This window comes from Neolamprologus brichardi, chromosome 12 (genome assembly GCF_056152115.1).
Source record: "Neolamprologus brichardi isolate AB-2024 chromosome 12, ASM5615211v1, whole genome shotgun sequence".
Taxonomy (NCBI): Eukaryota; Metazoa; Chordata; class Actinopteri; order Cichliformes; family Cichlidae; genus Neolamprologus; species Neolamprologus brichardi.
In genome coordinates, this window is record NC_142115.1 from 33,764,296 (window position 1) to 33,785,795 (window position 21,500).

Genomic DNA, 21,500 nt, shown 5'->3' on the forward strand with positions numbered 1-21,500 from the left:
AGAAAAGATGCAAAAGAAAAGGTGTTCTAATGGTGATATAGTTATCCATGCTTCAGTGAGCTCATTAGTCTCTTAGATTGAAGATGCTTTTTAACCAGCATGAGCTTTTCCCCTGAAACAACAACCTTTTCCCTTCAGGTAGCCTTCATTCCCACATCAGCCAATCAGCTTGTCCTTCCATCATAGGATGTTGGATGCATCTGACTTCTTGATGGGTGCATTACATATTTTTTTAACTTCATTTTATGTTTGAGTTTTCTTCTTTATTCTCTGCAGAACTACTTTGTTACATTACTCTTTATGTTACTTTTTTGTTACTCAGTATCACCTGTGTAGATTCCGATTAACAATCTAACACTAAACCTTTCATATTCACACATATCTGCACAAAACAATCTCTCTCCTAATAAGGAGAACACCTAAAAGTCCTTTCCTTTCACAGCCTAGACAAATATCTGACAAAACCAACAACCGATTCAGTGAAAAAACAGCCCACAGAGCACATCACAGGAAAAATATTTTTCCGTTAGTGGGTTCGACTGTATGAACAAGTATGGAAATGCACACTCCTACAAGACTTTTGTTGGGTGTTGAAAAACAAAAACTCTTTGGTTCACGCTCACTCACACTCTGGGTCAGGAGATGTGAAGTCCTCCTGAAGGTTTCCCTGATTGGTTAAGTACACTAATTTTCTTTAGCTCCAGTTGCTTCATCACGAGCCTCGCAACTTTGGTGATGAAGCAGCTGGAGTCCAATGTTTTAAAAAAGTGAAAGGAAAAGTAAAGAAACTAAAATTAAACCAACCTTTGAGAGCATACCCCACTCACTACCATCCCCACACCCACTTAACCACCACCGCCCACTATTTCCACTCTCTTATTTTTGTTTCATTGCTGCATTTCTAATCGATTACTATCCCACGCTCTAGTCTGTAGTGACGTCGATCAGTAATTAAGAAACTAAAGCCATTTTTGTTACGTAATGTTCACAGCTGGTTTGTGGTGAAAACACGTGCTTGCTTGCTTGCAGATGCTGGGAACTGTTTTTTTTTCTCCCCCACATGTACTTTTCCAGATATTACCTGACGTAGCCGTCAGAACCACAGTTGGGCAATTGGACTATAAATAAACGTAGCCATTGTGAGATCACTCACTGATTTAAGCCTCTGCATTTTGAAGCTTCGTCTTTGGTCAATACCACATTTCTTAGTTTCTTAGAGCTGGAATATTCATACATATTTAAACTTACTAGCTAATGCTACCTACAACCAAATTCATGGAAAGTATTTACTACAAAGCAAGCCATATTATTTGCCAGATAGCATCATTAAAAGTGCTTCGCAAGATACCAAACATGGTTGAGAGGTCTAGTTCAGTGAGTCAATTTAATGGAGGTCAGGCCTAGCAGGTAGTTGTTGGGTCTACCTGTTGACTCACCTGTCATTCAAAACAGTCAGTGTTTTTTGAACAAGGCTGTAAACATGTCTATGTTTGCTGGATATACTTTGACATGGCGTCAGCCTCAAGTGGCCATTGGAGGAACTGCATGTTTTTGCCACTTCAGTGTTGGTTTCTTTTTGCAGCCCTGGAAATGCTTGGTCAAAATTAAACAGTCCATTACAGTCTGGCCCGTGTGATGCCCAGTTCCATGCAAGTGACGCTGTGTAATTGTCTGGTACAAACTGAGTACCCCTCGATGCCTAAACATTGAACAGCCAGTATGTTCAGGACTGAAACACACTATTTCCTGCTGAGTGCTGCATAAGTAACACTGCATAAAGTCCAGAACTGATTCTCTCAACATTGTCTGAAGTTAATGCATGAAAGCTAAAAACATCCTTTATTCATAGTTCCTTTTTGTGTAACCCTAAATAACACAAGTAATGAAGTGTTTTTAAAAATTATGAAATTTTCATGCAACAGCTGCAAAACAAAAAGTGTGTATTTGTATGTGCGTATGTCAGAGGCAGACCTGCCAGGGGATGCATCCGTGGTACCAAGCGTGGCTCTTCAGGTTTGTGCCGCTCAGCCTCAGCTCTTCCTCCAGCTGCTTCCTCAGTTTCTCAGACGGCGCCTCCAACCAGAACTTCTCCTTGGAGAACTTAAAAGACATGACAGGCGCACGTTGAGAAACAACCCCCCCATGTACGAACACAGGAAGGCAACAACATGAGTTTAAGCCATTGTGTGACCTCTGCTGGCTAAAGGTCAAATCCCAGCAGAGTCTTTTATCTTCTGCGTTTTTCCTTCCTGGAAAAAAATCTAAACCAGATTGGCTTTTTAAAGAAATGGCTAAAATACAAGCATGTAGCCAATCTGCAGCCTTCTCTGCTGTTTTTGTGTGAATGTCTGTTAACAGAGGACAGAGTGGGATGAGGGAGGAGGAATAGAGAGAGGGAGGATTGACAGCTCTGGCATTCCCACACTGGCATCCACAGTGGCGGCACCAGAGGCCCAAAACCCAGACCCATGCTGGAGTTTTGGCCTTGTCACTGTGGCAACGTCATTGTTAGATGGGGGTCATCGCTCAGCGGCCTTTGTCTGTCGTGTCTTTATGCAAAAAAGAAGAAGAAGAAGAAGCTACTGTATACAAAAATTTATGTTAAGGACAAGCTGGGAATACTGGGAGTGTGGACACACACACACAAACACATTCCTCAGCTTTATAGGTGACATGTTGTTTTTCTGGTCCCTGACACCTCCCACCCCCTTCTGCTTTGACAGAATGGTTTGCCCCGTTGAACTGGGAATCAAAGACTGGGAACGGGGCCAGGACCACTTCAAAACAAAATAAGATGGTGTGTGTGTTGTGAGGTAAAGACCTGGAAGCCTCCAGCTCTAATTTCATTAGCATTATCATTCACTGGCAGCTTGTAACATTTAGACAAGTGTGTTTGTCAAGTATCTAATTGTAAGTCAATGGAGTGGAAATCGTCTTGCTCTCCGAGGCTCTCTCCACCTTTCCTAAACAAGGCCGGCGGCCGAGACGCCACCATTGCCAGCGGTAACCAAGTCAGCTCAAAAGTATGTCGCCGCAGAGGGGCTGCATTCCCCGAGGCTTTTCTGTCACTGTCCTGATTGAATTAGAGCCACAGAGCCGAGTGTAGGGAATCACAGAGGTTTGCTGAGAGCTCCCATATACAGCTGGAAAAAGGCTTGACCAGAGGAAGTGAGAAAGCAAAAGGAAGCTGAATCAAAATGAGAGTAAAATGTACTTTAAAGTCACGCAAAAATGTAAGCTTACTTTCACATATTCTCCTCCACCATCTGTCATGTCCTGATGCCTAAAAAACAAAGAAAACAAGTTTGATTTATTAAGAATATTAGTTTGAACTTTTTTTGTAAGAGTCCCCAATTACCTATCAGCAAATAATTCACAGGAAAGTTTCTAAAAAAAGAGTCTAATGAGGTATTAATAACAGGGCAAAATAAATATTGAACCAAGCAAATTATAGAAGAGGGTTCTCTCTCTTCAACACATCCAATGCCACAAATAAGCTCCAGGTGACCTGAGCAGAGTTTAGCAGATGACAATCAAGTAAATAAATAAATAACTATGATTAACACATTTTAGAAAAATGTTTTTGTTTCATCTGTCTGCTAGAAAAAACCAAAATCACCAAATATCGGTATCAGTCTTTAAAATCCTGTATTGGTCAGGTTAGTATTTGTTTATTTATTTTTCTTCTACTTTTAATTTTTTGTTACTTATTGGATGCGATACAAACACTGTGTTTTCATGAATGATGGCTGCTCTGAATAAATTAAGTTGTTTTTTTTTGTTCATGAATTGCTCAGTAGAGATCAACAGAGCAGCTATGGGAAAAGAAAAATCGACCAACATACAATAAAGATCCAACCAGGAAGAATCTGGGACCAATGACTAGTTTCTGTGTCGGAAAAGTGGAGCCAAAGTGGTAGTGCCCTAAATGTGCATTCTTTTTAATGACCACCAGGGGGACAAAGACATTGTATAGAAGTCTATGTGAAACAGCACTCAGTTCATTGCTGTATGACCTCACTAAACACAATTGTAAATAGTTTCTGGTCTCAGTTGCTACTATTTTATGGTCATATTGTAATCAAGTATGTAATCGGTCTGTCTGTCTGTTAGCAGTCTAGTGTTTTTAACATATGATTCTCAGATTTTGTGTCTTCAACAGCATCTAGCGCTGATTTAATTTAGGTGAAAAAGATCACAGCAAATGTGACAATCATTAAAAACTTTATATTACCCAGAAAGTTTTTATGGATCGTCTTCAAACTTCACAACAGTAATCTAGGCCTTGGGGGCACGAGTACCTAGGTAGGGTAAGCATTTTCCCTTGATGATATTGTAATAAAAAAAAATGGCGTCAGCATGTTATAAAAAAAATCATAAAACATCAAAGTTTCAGTATAGCTCTCGTGCTTCTCCGGGAGCCTTGTTAGAGGAGAGAGAATCGCCTGCCGCTTGATCAGCTGCCAATGACTTGTAATTGAGAAGTTGTTAACTAGCAACTGTGGGGTGGTTCAGTCAGACCTCTCCCCCCGCCCACCTCCGCCTGTCACGTCTGGTTTCAAACTACCAAGAGGCCGCTGAGCTCAAAGCTTCATGACGGTGTTTTACTAACCAGTATCAGACGCCACAATATTTATGTCCAACTTTTATACAGTCTATAGCTGGGAGTCAGTTAATACACTGGAGCTGAGTGTTTGCACGTCATGTTTACACCATACCATGTCGTCCTAACCCCCCCCATCTGCTCTGCGCAGCTACAGCTGGCACTATTTTTAGAGTTGCCGAGAAGAGGGTCGCTTCTGCGACGCGTCAGAGTAGAGTCTGCAAGGTGGTGAAATAGCTGACACTGCCACATCATCCACTGAAGCTCCACAGGATTCAGTGTGTCTGAGTCAGGTAACTACTAAATGTAGCCACGGGGTCTACGGCGCCTGCTGTTTCCAGAAACCACATTTTATGCAACTTTCAACAAACATTCAATGTGTTTTGTAATTTTCATCTACTGTGACATATTTCCTGTCGCACTCATGTAAGATTAGAGTTTAAACTGTTGCCGAGTCGTGGTCATTGACATAGCAACTCTATGGTATCAGATAAAACAGCAAACATCTGTCATCACGGTCACATTCAGCTTTTTTCTTTTATTGTTCAGCCTTGATTAAAGGCTGGAAATCCAACAGCCCTGTTTTCAAACAGCACGTTTTCCTTATTGTTTGTCATCATAATTTAATGATTTTTTAAAAAATCCCTTATCTTGATAAGAGAGTAGCAGTATTATCATAGTTCTGGTAGCAGCAGCAGGAGTTGTACATGCTTTATGCTGTCTGCTGTCCATCGGCCCTCTTGCGAAACTCTCTGACAGCAGCAGTGAGTTCATTCGACACCGCCTAGCAACAACATGCAACCCAACAAACTCCTCCAGGGAGGATCGGGAATATTCCCGCTCGTATCTGCAAACCGTCTGTTTTTCAAGACTGAAGCAAAAGAAACATTTTTTCTTCATGATGTCCATCCACACAACAGCTGGATCCTCACCAAATCTGAGGCCTGTGGGGCTCACAAAACTAAACTCAGCACCCAGAGGACCACTGACACTTTTCAAATGATGCTTTAAACAAAAACAAAAAAACTCCCAAAAAGCACAAGCTTTGTTTCTTTCTGACAGCTCTGATGCATTATGTCAGCGCAGAAACACAGCACACTGGCAGGGTGAAACTCTCTGCTCTTCCTCAACTGGCTGCATACTTCCAAGAGTCAAGGGAGGTGACCTTTTGTTCCCAAACACAAACTCTGAGAACAGGCAGCACACACTCACAGATGTGGACATACAGCATGAGAAACGCGCTGGCATTCAAAAACTAAACCCCACGCAGATGATTTTAAGCCCTGATATGCTGCTTGTGCTGTTTGGGAATGATGCCGACGCTCACTGGCTGTTTTAATTATTAGATTAAACCCTTTAGGGCTAGGAAGGAGGAGGAGGGTATTTTTATGGCATTATTGAGGACAATATAATAAACAGGAAGTCAGACAAAGACAAAACTCCCAGGTTACAACACGGCACCCCATTCATTCCAGTAAAAGCTGCTTCATACCTGCTTTTTCAAACTCAGGACTGAAAACCTCGAAGCTTCCAAGTATCAGGATGTTCCAATTCTGAGATCCTTGGAGCAAATAAAAACAGAGAGCACCTCTCCCTTACTGGATAAAATAAAATAAATGCAAGCCTCTTCTAGATGTTCCAAATGGTTTAAAAGCGAGTATGGATACAGTCGTCCGATGTAGATCAGATATCGGGTGACAGCAAACGACCACAGTGATAGCAGTAAATACTGAAAGTGCAAATGCAAATATATTTTTACATTTTTTATTTTTATCTATCTTGTAATTGACTTTAGCTTATTACTTAACCCTTTAAAACCGGTTGGAGCAGGCACGTTCTGTTTTGCGTAACTATTTTTAAATCCCAGTAGCACTGCAACCAAGTAAGCTAGCGCAATATTTTTTTTTGCATATGAAACCGGAGTTGTACTTACATCTTATGCCATCAGCTTGTCCTAAGTCACGGTTTCCTTCCACATATAGCTTTGCAAAAACTGCATAAAAAGCGCTTGCAGCAATAAAAACATAATATTCCAGAAACACGCTTTGCCGATCCGATCAGCTGTTTGTAACACTTCCCATGTTTGAATAGACTTCAGCGAACTTTTGCATGTCCGCCATTACCTGCCCAAAACCGGAAGTGACATCATTTTCGCTGAAATGTAGTTTCTTTTACCATCAGGGCCTCATGAGCCTATACTGGTGTTTTTAAAAGTTATCTTTGACTTTATGACTTCCTGTGTCGTTTCTGGGATGCTTAGGACTCATATTGCACTGCTGGAAATAGTTTATTTTGATGCATATGCTGCTTTTTAGCAAATTTGCAGTATAATATTTATTTTCGTTTTTCCTGCAGGATATAAAAATTGGTGTATTTCAAAAATAAAACTATATAGACACTCAAAATGAATTTCCTGTGGTGGGAAACTATTTTGTGCAACTTTTTTGTATTTACAGTTTTGAGGGATAAGCCTCTTAAATTTCTCTAACTAGAAATATATGTTAAAAAAGCAAAAACGATTTTCAATTTTTTTGTAGTTTATTGCACTTTTTGCAATTTATGTAATTACTATGCACTTAATGCATACATATTATTAAAATCTGGGCTATAATGGTTGTATTGGTGTATAGCAACTTGAAATGCTCCCAAAAATGGCACTACAGCATGTAAAAATATAATATAAACTCTGGCGGACTTGGTTCTATGGTAGGTCTTAAAGGGTTAACCAATAAATGCAGGTTCAGAACATTTATATTGTATTATATTATATATTTGTTATAGTCATGTAATTATTTATAAAAAAAAAAAGTTAAGCTGATTTTTCCATTCAAAACACATAATGACTCAGTCATTTCCTTGCAATGAGGAATGTAGCTTATTACTTATTAATGACGAACTCTGTAAAAATAGGATGTGAACCTCCTTGAGAACAGGAAAAAAGCTGGTGGTTGCCCGGTGATTGTGTTTCAATTTTTCACTACTTTTCAAACAACCCAGAGGATAAAAGAGTAGCGCCCTCAACCCTGAGGTCTCTGTAAGGAGACGGCTCAGGTCACCTGATGTGAGATATAATGATAGATGTTTTTATCTCTATTTAAAGGCAACAAACTGGAGACCTGCAGCTATATCTAAGAATAAGCTTATAACCAGTCAACATCCACTTATACATGGACAGGATGCTGTCACACATGGTCATTATTCTTTTGCTCACATTTTTTCTTCACACTTGGACCGAACCACAGTTAAAGTCTGTTCACTGTTAAGTTATAAGACTGTTTGCAGTGACCTTATCCATGAGGGGGAAACACCCTCCACTTCAGGGCTGCACTCCTCAAACCAGCACCAAATTTTACAGCAGTTCCTGCTCCGACTGCCAGCAGCTGTTACGCCAACAGCAACACAGTCAGAGAGACTCTGCCTGTGGTTTAACGCTTCCCTAATAACGACATTAGTTGCAAAGAGCTGAGGCTGATTGCAACAAACACAGAGTGGAAAAAGAAAGTCACCAAGCCTGGATGACTTTTTGAAAGCAGGTCAAGTTCAGCCTCAGTGACCACTTCTGCTCTGATGGCTTCTTAAACTTGAATTACCTCCTTTATTGCAATAAGGTGAGAATTCAGAACGTGCTCAGTTCTGGCAGTGCAATTCCTCCGAAACTGTGAACAGCTGAAAGCTGATGTGACACCTCTGCGGCTGCGCTGCGGGTAAAACTACTCTTACTACTACTTACTAATAATTTGAGAAATCTCCAATTCGCCTGTCTCATCGATCGTTCGCGGGATATGCCTCAAACTTGATGGGTTTCTGGTTGTTTGGATGAAGAGTTCCCATCGTTTTCCTGTTCCCAGTGAGTCCACTACTGTGACTGTGGCTCTACTCTATCTGCAGGGACGGGGCCCACACACAAACACAGCCATGTTTGTTTAAATATCTTTGTGAGGGCATTCATCCACATGAACGCACGTCACTTCGTTTAGCGATACCACATCTAAACGCGTCCGACATGGCGGTGTTTTGGTCCCACACTGAGGTTTGAAGACCATCGTCTACATCTTAAGGCTTTGTACTGTCCCGTGGGTGCAGGGTTGAAATGTGGAATAACAAAATTCAGACTGGTTCTCAAAAAGACAAACAGGCATTTAAAAAAATGTTAGTCTTTGGTTTCCTGTGACAAACAGCTTAAGTCCTTCAGTTATGTTTTCACTACACGCACATTCAACAAGTGTGACCTTACAGCGGTCTTCTTTTCAAACCAGCAACTTCCAATTAACTGCACAGTCAGGGAAAATCTGTAAGTTGGGGCCACACTTACCCGGAACAGGCACTGCACCAGTAGTTAAAAGAAACACACTGTTAATGGGAGGCTCTGTTTATCCAGAAATCCACTCTGAGCCTTTTCCCCTGACAGCTACAGGACACCATTTCTTCTTATTCTGCTACTGAAAGTCGATAATAAAACTAAAAGCTTTCCTTCGATGCTGATGTGAGTCTTAAAGCTGTTTAATGTTAGTTTTTTTAACAGATACTGAGGATTTTTTGTCGGGAGATCTTCTTTCTCCTAAAGCTTCGAGTTTGAAAGAACGGGTGTTCGTCGCCCCTAACTGGACTTCTTGAACATGACTCGCTGTGTCTGTGTTGTTTGTGCTTTTTGGAGAGTTTTTAATAGAATTATCTGACCAATAATACGACTTTCTGTCTGCTACAAAACATCCGAGATGTGTTAGCGTCAGTGCTGGTGACTGATATTCTTAGCACTAGTTCGTAGGTACCTGTCTTCTGTGTGATGCACACATACAGTCTATGAATGAAGACTGATATGGTTATTTCTGTCTCCAAAACATAACTATAAAATGACAGGAGCCAAAATGCTAACAATAAGACTTCATAATGAAACAACATAAGCCGATTTTTTAAGTAAAACAACCAAATATTCATCATTCTCGTCATTTCAGACGTTCTTTTTTATAGATGCAGACACATTTACTTTTACTTTCACTCTTGTTGGCCTTCATTAACCTCTTGAACTCTCTAGCATGTTAAGCGAGTTCAAATCAGATGATCAGGCTGGTGATAATTAGCAGGCCTGTTATCGCAGCTGTCCGATGAACTGTATATTAAGTTGAGATTCTGGACGTATCAATATTTTGAGCATTTTTGTGATTCTGACTTTGTAAAATTTTGGCACCTCTGAGCTTTTTTCCAGTAATGCACTGGTATCAGATATAATGACATCTACACGAATCACACCGTCACGTCACTGTTTTACTCAAATGTTTGGTGACATTTAGAAGCTTGAAACAGATCTTTGCAAACGAAAACTAACTTAAAGTCAAATTCTGATTATTTTTTTTCACAGTATTACAAACTAAATTCTTAATTACAGCATAATGTTAACAGGAATAACAGGACAATATATACTGAAAAAAGAAAAATACCAAAAAGTTCAATTTGGGAAGACATAATCATTTACTTCAGCTTGATTAAGATAGACTTTTACCTGCAGGGCCATAACATTTAAGTATTTTTAATAGCCTTTTATTTGTACAAGAATCATTCATTTCTTTTCTAATTTGGATGGTGGGATGCTTTTCCTTGAAGCCAGCACTAAGCGACTGACACAAGGTCGCAAAACTGTGACAGCATGCAGCGGGACATACAAGTCAGGTGGAAAAGAGACGAAGTTAAACCTGCCGCTGCATCTCTGCCAGAGAAGTCTTATCACTCTTCAGAGTGAAGCAGCGCAGGATCAAATTCCTCCGCTTATGTAACTAACAGACCGGTCCAGAACCAGCAAGCCCACTCACTTCAAAGTCGACTTGTAGCTAGTAAATGTTTTACTGATCCTCGTTTCAGGTTTTATGGCACCAAACTAACCAAAAACACGCCTCTATTTCCGCCTTTAAAAATATACTTCAAACGAAAAAAAAGCGACCGAAGGGATAAAAATATCAAAGCCTCGGAGCTGAGACTGTTCCCCGAAGCAGATTAACAGATGATCGTGACAGATAGTTTTCTCTGACTGTCTCACTGTTTCAGAAAAAACTAACTGTGTGTGTTTTTATTCAAGAAACACAAACCCTGATCTCACAGCCTGGCTCTGTGTCAGTGGATAAAGAGTTAATAGCGGAAGCGGTTTTCTCACCTTTCCTTCCTCATCCCGCTTAACTTTAAGTCCCCGACTTCACACATCTTGTCCCGAGGTCAGTCCTCACGGCTTCGCCCAGCTGACTGAAAGCCGAGGTGAGTGGGAGCGGAGCTACTGCGCATGTCCGCAGCGACAGCCACTTTCACAGTGCATTTTAATCTTCATGTGTTGAATATTTGAGAGTTCTATTTTTTAGAGTGTCATAATGTTACTTAGTTTCTTTTCGATAATTAATTAGTTATTATTTTTACCACAGAGTTACTTTTATTGTCTCTTCTGTTACAGACAATATTTTCTATTATTTCATTATATTTACATTTTAGATCTATTTATTTTAAATATTTTTATCCAGCATTATTTGATTCAGTGACTCGAGCTTATAGTGTTGTGCATTTTATATTATTTTTTATTTTAATTTAAGTTGATTTAATTTTTATGTTTTATTTTTAACATTTATATCTTTTTATTTTAAACAGATAATTTAATAGATCAGTCATCGATTAAGTGACTGATTTATTTCAGGTCAACTCAATATTAAATTTATTTCCACTAACAAGCAGCTGGGTGTCAGGTGGTCATGAAACATGACCTTTTTTCAATCTCTCGTGATTATTACTATTTTCTACTAATAGTTTAAGTCTCACAAAGACACTTTTGTGAATTTTCAGTCTGTTTTTCTTATGTTTCTAACTAAAAACGTTTTTCTACTGATATGAATTGACTGCCTGAATAGCAATCAGGCTGTGTATTTCTGACCTGCATCTTCTGAGAGAAAAATAAATAAACATCTCACTTGTCAGCATACTCCACTTCCTGTGAGCTTTTCACGGTTGTGGTGGTTTCCTGTGTACGTGTGACGCCTCGCAGTCTCTCTGTTTGGGGGTCCAGGTGGCTGTGGGCTGTTTCAGCTATAGGATCCATCGGCACATACAGATCCTGGTTCGAAGTGGCCTTGTGGCTCTTAACTGAAGGCTCTCTGGCTGTTTCTAAATCATTCTTGCTCTTTAATGCCTCACTGCTGGTTAAAGGTTCCACAGCAGGATCACAGCTGTCAGATTCTGAGGTCAAAGGTGAAGTCCGGCTGGATGTCGGTGTCACTGGCAGTGACCGGGCCAACGCAGAAGCTGGCTGAGGCTTTTCCATATTGTTCACACTAAGGCTTGTCAGAGCACCAAGCAGGGGCGAGTCCCGGACATGCTCTCCCGCCTTCAAATTGCCCTGCCTCTCACTCATCCCTTTCTCCTCCTCCTCCTCCTCTGTCTTGGTCTTCTTCTCCTTTAGCCCCTTAAAGCTCTTCTTCTGCTTGTCATTGCGAGGTACAGTCCCCACATGTGTGTACATCTCACAGGAGCGGGCGTAGGTGGGGCTGTGGAGGCAGGACTCCATGTCGTCCACCGACTGGTTGCCCATCCCTGCAGATTTGTCCCCGGAAAAGCTCCCATCATACTCCAGGGACGCTTTGCTGCTCTTCTTCCCTGTTGAGCGGCGGAAGGAGAGATTGGAGAGGCTCCCGAACAGTTTTAAATCTGGAGAAGAGGAGTTAGTTAAAAAGGAGTTAAATTTTTTAAGTGCAAAACATTAATAAAAGCATTTTTAAATCACGCAGATGGAGAACACTTGCAAAAATCAATCAATCAAAATAAATTCTTTGAGCACTTTCAGCCCTTCATTGAGTCAAACGTGCATAAACGTGTCAGCAGAACTGCAGGGTTGGAAAATGTTTTAACTAAAAGATATGAAAAAATAAAACTGGTTATGAGGGACACTGATTGTATGATGGCAGCTTAGAGTACATAAATGATGGATTTAGCCATTGGCTCTGAACAATGAAGCCAATGTCTAAGTGCTTTCAGTATTTCGAATGGCACAACAGGGGGCGACTCCTTTGGTTGCAAAAAGATGTCTGAATGTATAGAAGACTATGAGAAAATTAGCCTCTTCTGATTTAATCTATGACATCAGTATACACTTTGCTGGTGACTTTATGGTCTTAATTGCCCGTTTAAAGTCCTCCATCCACCGATTCTCTTCCGGTTTTCCTTATCAGGGACGCAGGGAGGCTGGAGCCTATCCCAGCTATCATAGGGCGAGACACAGGATACACCCTGGACAGGTCACCAATCTGACGTAGGGCTAACACAGAGCGACTGACGTTTTAAAATCACCAAACTAGCCCTACTTATTATATGTCTTTGGACTGTAGGAGGAAGCCGGAGTACCTGGAGAAAGCCCACGCAAACACAGGGAAACATGAAAACTCTAATCAGAAAGTCCCCATCCAGATTTCCTGAAAGGGAATGGTAAATGGTAAATGGCCTGTATTTGTATAGCACTTTTACTAGTCCCGCCTAGGGACCCCAAAGCGCTTTTACACGTCCAGTCATCCACCCATTCACTCTCACATTCACACACTGGTGGAGGCAAGCTACAGTTGTAGCCACAGCTGCCCTGGGGCAGACTGACAGAAGCGAGGCTGCCATATCGCGCCATCGGCCCTTCTGGCCAACACCAGTAGGCGGTAGGTGAAGTGTCTTGCCCAAGGACACAACGACCGAGACTGTCCGAGCCGGGGCTCGAACCGGCAACCTTCCGATTACAAGGCGAACTCCCAACTCTTGAGCCACGATCGCCCCGGGAACAGAGCTAACCACCGTACTGACCCAGCTTAAAGTCCTGATTAATAAAACGTGATGTTCATTTTGTAAATGGTAGTCCCATTTAGAGTGAAATAGATGGGTAAGCAGGGTATAGACTGTACTGTGATTTTGGCTTCCTAGTCAGATCCCTGTATGAGGTCTGGTTTTATTAAAAAAGAAGAAGAAGAAGAAGAAGAATAGAGAGACACCTGGCAGTGACCTAAAATGCCAGCTGTTCCCTCCCTGTTGTGTCGTATACAGATGTTTTCTCAAAGCTGCTGCTGTCTCACATTTCTGTCCAAAGGTTTTGTGCAGCGTTTGCCACAGCAGGGCTCATTCTCACTCACAGCATGTCACAAATTGCAATAGCAACAAGCTCTTGGCATCACATTCAGATGCAATAGTCAACCTGTAACCTCATATTTTGAACCAAACCACAGAAAAAACACGTATTTCAAACCCTAACCAAGTAATTAGTAGTGCCTTTATAGGGCCTAAACCATATATATAAACCATATATAAACCTAACCATATATATAAAGTAAACAAAGCATGACACCTTTTTAGGAACAGTGATAGGCTTGTGTCAGAACCACAGACTTTATATACCCACATGTTTGTTTTATTTTTTACAGATTACTCAGTAAAATCTTTAGATGATCCGTAACTCATACCAGGTGACATTGTTAGTCAGATTATTCCTGGAATCCTTTTAAAATACTGTGAGACTGTGTTTAAAATTATCTTCAAAATAAGAGCTCAAAAAAGAAAGGACATCATGGTAGCCTCCATCTTTTGTATACAGTCTGTGATTTCAAGCTTGTTTATCAGAATTGTTTTAGAAACATAAACATGCAGTTTTTTTTTAAATTGTTTTTTAGTTCATGACGTCTTTATATTTCTGACTTTAGATCTTTAGTCAGAGAGTCTCTCAACTTTTTTGCTTGCTGAGTGAGTTCAATCGATTTCTTTGTCATCTTTTATCTTCTAAAAAGTAGAAAAACAGGAAAACACAACGTGTGTGTTAAAAACTGGAAAACCCCAAATTCATCAAGATTAAACGCGACAAAATGATTTTAATCTGGCTCGTTTTGCAGTGATGCACTGGCTGATCCCTGCACAGGGTCATCTTTTTAATTTGGGTTAGCCCCTTAGTGACATGAACATGCACATTTTAAACACACATAAGCATCAGTGCAGAGCCATTATGTCCCTATTTAGACCTACAGCTGCAAACCAACATGTTTTCTTTGCGTTGGAGGCATTTGAGGAATGTCGTCGTACCCTTGTTTCTCTCTTATGAGGTGAAGCTCCCGAACTTTCACCAGTGTTCAAGTGTTTTCCCAAAGGACCAATTAGGCTCTGGAAGCACTGACTGTTGTGTTTTTAATTCAGCAGCTAAACATGGACTCGTGATTCGGAGAGAGATACAAAGATGGGGTTGATGGAGGGTAGATGTTATCTTTTACACTTGAGCCAGCATGTGTCACTTCCACATTGTTCTTAATCGATTTCCATGACCATAAAAATGAGAAAATGTTCTTTATTGCCTGTCATATTTCAGAGTAAATCCCACTCAGTGGAGTTAAGTTAAACACTGTAGTACGAAACAACTTAAAAACCTCTTTCCAATAAACAGATATGGGCATTTCCCTTTGTGTCATTTATTCCTTATATACTGTTGGGTTTTGTTAAGTTTATGGTGAGTTTTGCTTCCTGTTTTTACTTAATTCATCCCCTTCTCTGTGTTTTTTAGTGCTGTCTCATCTCATAGAGAAGTGAACATTTGTCATAGATATGGCCCACATCTGTGGTTTTCTATGAACCACACTGAACCTTGAGCCAGAGGTCAGATCAGTTGTGACATCTGGGGCACATCTGGCCCACATAGTACTTTCTATAACCCATGCCTAACCTGCTTTATGCCCACAGAGCACCTGATGGTGCCATAACTGAACCGTACGTACCAAAAGTAGCCCAGACCAGGCCCGACTGTGCGTGCCTGCTACCTGGACTGTTTTTCACTCCCTTTGTCTCCCTCTGTTTGTTGTCAATGCATGCTTTGTCTCTCTGACATGCACTTCCTGTTTTATTTTGGTAGCAACTGTATTCGCTTGCTTGTAGAAATAATCAAAAATCCCAAAGAACGTGTTAGGCGTTGAGTTCATTCTGTTTATAAAATGGTTTCGCTTTCTTTGAGATACAATTACGTTGAGGAACTGAGGAAAAATGATCCACTGTTAACTCTGTTAACTAACAGCAGACAAGTAGATTTTACAAAATTTTGCAGCTACGTCCTTTGCCAATTTCTGTTAAGAAAAATAATGCCACGATGTGCCAAAACGAATGTTTTTGTGCAGCAAACAGATTCCCTTCAGCATTTATGATCCTAGGCTATTTCTGTAAATGTCAAAGGACAACATGACACTTAAAGCAACAACGTGACTCTAAAATTTTTAACTTTTTAAAACTACTCAACTGAGCTCCATTGGAGGTTTTTGTTATCCCGAAGCCTGAAGCTGATTTGTTTTCACAGAGTGAATAAATGTCCTCAGGCTGCCTCATGGGTGAAAATCAGTTTTTATAAGACAGCTAACAAGTCAAGGAGCAGAAGAAGAGATGCACAGAGGCCTGTCAGCAGGAATTCGCTGTCTTTTCTTAGCTCAGCTCTGTGCGCTCAGCCGGGCCGCTGTCCCTTCAAACAGCACAAAGGCACGTCTATGCTTCGTTGACAATGGAGCAAAAAGATGTTTGTAAGTGGAACAGTGGACAAAGCAACAGCGGACACGCTGGAACGAGCGTCAATAGAGCACATTCATTTATGGGCTTGCACAAATAAACTTACATCAGCCTCTTTTACCAGACTCGTCTAATACCACTGTCTCCGTGCTTCTACTACTACTTTTCTACTTCAGCTCTACTAAGAGTTAATATATAGTAATATTATTCATGTCTTATGTACCATACATACAAGACATTTTCAAATATATTTGCTTTAGATTACTTCCTCAGCTTACAGTTCCATATTATAATATTTATAAATGTAACCTGTGATAAGTTACACTAAGGTTTTGGGGGGATTTTTAATACTCAATATATTTGTGACTGATATCAACAGATGTTAAACAAGATTTTATCATATCATAGTGTGGGTCGCAATGTCGCATCACAGGAAGAGGTTCCTGTTTCAGGGCACTTCTTTAGTGTCATGTGTTCTCTCCTGATGCTCCAGCTTCCTGCCACAGCCCAAAGACATGCATGTTGTGTTAAATGGTGATTCTGAAATGATCTAAGGTATGAATGAGTTCAGATTCAGTTCAGATAATGGATGGTTTTCATTCATTTTGTCTCCAGCAGGCTTAGAGGCGGTGCACTGGGGTTCGAGTTTATGGTGACTGAGCTTATATAGGTAAGTAAGGATTGTGTGTGGATTGTCTAAAAGTGGCCACCTGAGCTCATTTTATTTATATGCTTTTACATATAACCACTAGAGATTGCTTAATTTTAAAAATGCTTCTACACTGAAAAAGTGTTGCATTGCACTCCACTGTTGCAACAGAAAATTGGGATTTCTGGGTTAACGCTGTTTATTTCACTGTACCTAAAATTAAAAATAAGTTACCATGAAAATAATCAACACAAACAATTTGTCAAATGTGAGAATCTGAACTTCAAGTAAAAGGTTTATATTAAATTACAGTCTGAGTACAACTAATAAACTTAGCTGTAACAAAATGGGGTAATTATTAAAGTTGGTTCAAAGTAACATTTCTTTTCAGTGTGTGACGCTAAAGTCACACCAAGAAAAACTGTGGTGGAAGACGGCGGTCTGACTAAAATTACGGTAACTTTGTGCAATGAACAAGTTCCCTACTCGCTTTTGAAATGGTTGCTTCGAAGGACTGCGATCACTCACTTTAGTCTCACTTTGGTGCATCAAAACTGAGTTAGTCTGCTCTTATTTTTTAGATTGAAAGTTAGCAATTGCATGAAATCGCTTTGTGAAAATGTGGCAAGAAAGTATGATAAATCAGTGAAGATCACATATCTGTTGCAAACTGGGTGCTGAGTCAGATTGATTGCCATGCGTAGGCAATCTGTTTGCATTTACAAATAAGAAGGTAGTTACTAGAAAGTCAGTCAGAGAGTGACTGTGTCAGTCTGAGTCTGCTAGGACAGGCTGCAGGTTGTCTTTAGGAGACGAGACTCAAAAACAAATTTAAGATGCTGCTTTTGTCATTTGGCTGCTCTGATATTCCATTAAAAACATAATTTAAAAACATACAATAAACATTATCTGGTTGCAAATTTGGCTTTTATTATAAAGCATATTTCAGAACTCTGCAAGTTGCAGTTGGAGTTTCAATATAAGTGACCTGTTCAAAGTTTCCTTAGTCTGGGGCGTGAACACAGCTGCAGCCTGTAGTTGCCTAATAAATGATGAATCCCTCTTCGGCTGTTTGTGCCTTTTGGAGCACTGAGGCTCGGTGTGAAGTCCAATCTGTCCTCACTAGTTATCTGTAGCCAGTGCAAATATCCTTTCTATGAAAGCAGCTTGCCAACCAGGCCAGTGAGCTTCAGCTGACAGCTTTACCTTTGCATGTAACAGTTACGTCGGACTTTGGAAAAATAAGATGGCAACAGCAATTTACCAACAGTCAAACATATGAAAAAGGTTTGCAAGCGACAGACAAAAAAGCAAAGGAAGTGAACTGAACACAAGTGAACATCAAAAATGACAGAACTATTAAAGACAGCAACAGAATTTAGCTAAAAGAATAAAGAGAAGACCACAGCAGAGGGGGAGGTGTTTGAACTATCGATTACAGTAAAATGTGCAGCGGCAGCCGCAGTGATAAGAGTAAGCAGAAGTGGCAAGGCAGCAGGAAGTGTCAGGAAGTCTGATTGAGATCAAGATCTGCTTTGCAAAAACAACACTGATAAGTACTTTAATACACAAATTCTCACCCAATTGCATTTAGTGAAAAACAGCCGTCACACACAAATTAAACATGGAGAGTGTTTTTATATCCGCTGTCCAGTTTCTAAAGCTTCCATTGCAGATACACAGTCACTGGACTTTTCTACAACACAGTTTAGAACATTTAATGGTAATTTATCACCTGCGTTTTTAAAAATGAATGTCTTCAAACGGCTTATTAGGCTTACTTCCTACTTCTAAGCTGGACTGCTGTAATTATTATCAGGATGTCCTAAAAACCCTCAAAGTTGCTCCAGAATGCTGCAGCAAGAGTTCTGACAGGGACTAGAAAGAGAGCATATTTCTCATGTATTCTCATCAATCCAGAATTGAAGTTAAAATCCTGCTCCTCACATGCAAGATTGTGAATAGTCAGGCTCTATTTTATGTCAAAAACCTCATCGTACCATATCACCCTATTAGGGCACTTCGCTCTCAGACTGCAGGCTTACTTGTCGTCCGTACGATATTTGAAAATAGAATGAGAGGCAGAGCCTTCAGTTTTCAGGCCTCTTCTGTAGCAGCTCAGCTTGGATTCAGGAGACAGACACATTTCTACTTGTAAGATCAGACTTTCTTTTGTGCTAAAACATACAGTTTACTGCTGGATCAGGTGACCCTGAATCCTCCCTTAGTTATGCTGCAATAATTCTAGGCTGCTGGGGGATTCCCATAATGCATTTCTTTTTCTCTGACTATGTGTTAATAGACCTCTCTGCATTTAATTATTACTTGTTATTAATCTCTGACTCTCTTCCACAGCATGTCTTTTGCCCTGTCTTCCTCATCTCACCCCAACTGGCAGCGGCAGATGGCCCCGCCCCTCCCTGAGTCTGGTCCTGCTGGAGGCTTCTTCCTGTTAAAAGGGAGTTTTTCCTTCCCACTGTCGCCAAAGGTCTTGCTCATAATGTTGCTGGGTATTTCTCTGTTTTATCATATGGTCCTCATCTTACCATACAAACCACATTGAAGTAACTGTTGTAGTGATTTGGAGTTATATAAATAAAGTTGAACTGAATTGAACTGAGATCCCCCCATGACCCTGATAAGGATAAGCGGAAGAGAATGGACGGATGGATGATCAAGATCCCAAATATCTATTTACAACATGTCACATGAAATTTGTAGATTTCTCTCAGAAAAAGCTGAGAGACGCGGGCTAGTTTGATGCCACAACTTTTGTACCATTACTTAGAAGGATTACGCCTTTCACCTAAATTTAAACTTCCTTGTTAATAGATCTGCAATGTTGTAAGATGACTGATAAGTCATCCAACAAAATGACTGGAAAATGACTGTTTCAATCCTGAAACTGAGGCTTTAAGCTTTGTATAGAACAGAAGCACAACTTTAATTCATGTCATGCCCAACCAGTTTTATCTTGTGACCTTTGGATGATCTGAACTTTAGAAAAAAATATTACTGGATTTCAGAGCAAAGTTTGGTTTTTTTTTACTGTGAATGCTTTGTGTGAATTCTGCTGTCACTACCTTTTCTTTTTAGTATTTTACACCAAAATATAAAACTTTAAACAGTTTAAAATCAGCCTAAAATCAGAGAAAACTCAGTCCACCATCAGGTGTTTCTCTCACTGACAGATTTGATTTACTTTTGTTGGATCCTTTAGAGCGACAGATGGCAAGTACTGTGATTATATATATATCTTTCCAAATAATTCCCCCATCAGAAAATAAAACATAACTTACTCAGTTTCCGTTTGCTCATGGCTCACTGGTGGAGTGTGTGGGTTTCCTAATAACATGTAAAGCACTCTTTAAAAGTGTCCTCCACGTCTTTCCAGCACCATGCTCTTTACTCAACAGAATGAATCTACTTCCTGTCTTGTGAACGCAGCGGAAGCTGGGGGTAAAATTTCAAGTTTTCGCTGTGTTGTCTTGTAGCAATCAGATGACAAGTCATATCGTCACTTTACACTGGAAGTGAGAGGTGCAACAGTTTTCTCACTAAGTCACTAACAAACCAACAAACAGGAAATCTCACTGTGGTTCCTACAAGAAAATTATATATTATTACTTTAAATATAATTTATATGAATAAATTCAGACACTAGTAGGTACACAATGGTAGCTGGAAACTCTTTTTTTGGCATCTCTATAATCTATACACAAGAAACATTAGCAGCAGTTATGAATTTAAAGATATCTTCAAGACGTGTGGACTGTTTACCAATAAATCATCTCTTGTCTGTTGTTGCCTTTCAGCAAACTGTATAATGTTTGATTATGTATGTATGCCATAATCAAACACGTGAACATGTTTACAGTATCCATTGGTATCTAGTGTGTGTGTGTTTTAATATACTTATTTTTATTTTATTGCTTTTCTTCTTTCATCACATCTGCATCATAAGTTTTATCGATACAGTCAGATGTTTGATTAAAGTAGAAAAAAGAGACGCTGATGATCAATAAAATAATGTATCCTTTAAGTAACGCAGGCCTGCCTGTGTTTGGCATGTTTCTGCCGTACACCATCCCAAGTCAAAGCCTAAAAAGTCTAATTTAAACCAATTTTTAAAAAGTCTTTTTAAAGCAAACACTGCCATTTAAATAGTTTCACTTCCTGTTTCAGTTCTTAAAATCACTGGGTGGCGTCCAAACTCCCCTGAAACGCCCTGCATGTTAAACATTTCTAAAAGGAGTGATTTAAAATCCTTTTCTGGCATGACCCAACTGCAGAAGAAAAAAGAAATCTTATCCCCATTTTTAAAACGTTCATGTTAACCTTTTTTGGGGGGGGCGGGGGGGTTCTATGCCCCATGCTGCAGTTTGAGAACCAATGTGACAGAATTAAAGAATAAAAACACGTGAAGTTTGGCTTAAGAAAAATATCCATCCATTCACTTCTGCTTATCCTTTTCAGGGTCGCGGGGGGCGCTGGAGCCTATCCCAGCTGTCTTAGGGTGAGAGGCAGGGTACACCCTGGACAGGTCGCCAGTGTGTCACAGAGCTAACACATAGACACAGACAATCATTCGCACTTACATTCACACCTACGGGCAATTTAGAGTTTCCAAATAACCTATCCCCACTAACTGCATGTCTTTGGACTGTGGGAGGAAGCCGGAGTACCCGGAGGAAACCACACGAACACGGGGAGAACATGCAAACAGAA

General features: G+C 40.2%; 1 protein-coding gene across 1 annotated transcript in view; it reads right to left on the reverse strand.

Annotated features, from left to right (window-relative positions):
* LOC102791719 (SH2 domain-containing protein 3C-like) overlaps positions 1–20,171 on the reverse strand; it is a 38,343-nt gene extending 18,172 nt beyond the window's left edge. The window contains exons 1-4 of the mRNA XM_087849441.1: positions 20,072–20,171; positions 11,542–12,274; positions 3,244–3,283; positions 1,972–2,100 (exon numbers count right to left, since the gene is read on the reverse strand). Of these exons, the coding sequence (XP_087705567.1) occupies positions 1,972–2,100; positions 3,244–3,283; positions 11,542–12,274; positions 20,072–20,090 (921 nt within the window). The 5' untranslated portion in view covers positions 20,091–20,171. The remainder of the gene's footprint in view (positions 1–1,971; positions 2,101–3,243; positions 3,284–11,541; positions 12,275–20,071) is intronic.
* Between the last annotated feature and the right edge of the window lie 1,329 nt (positions 20,172–21,500).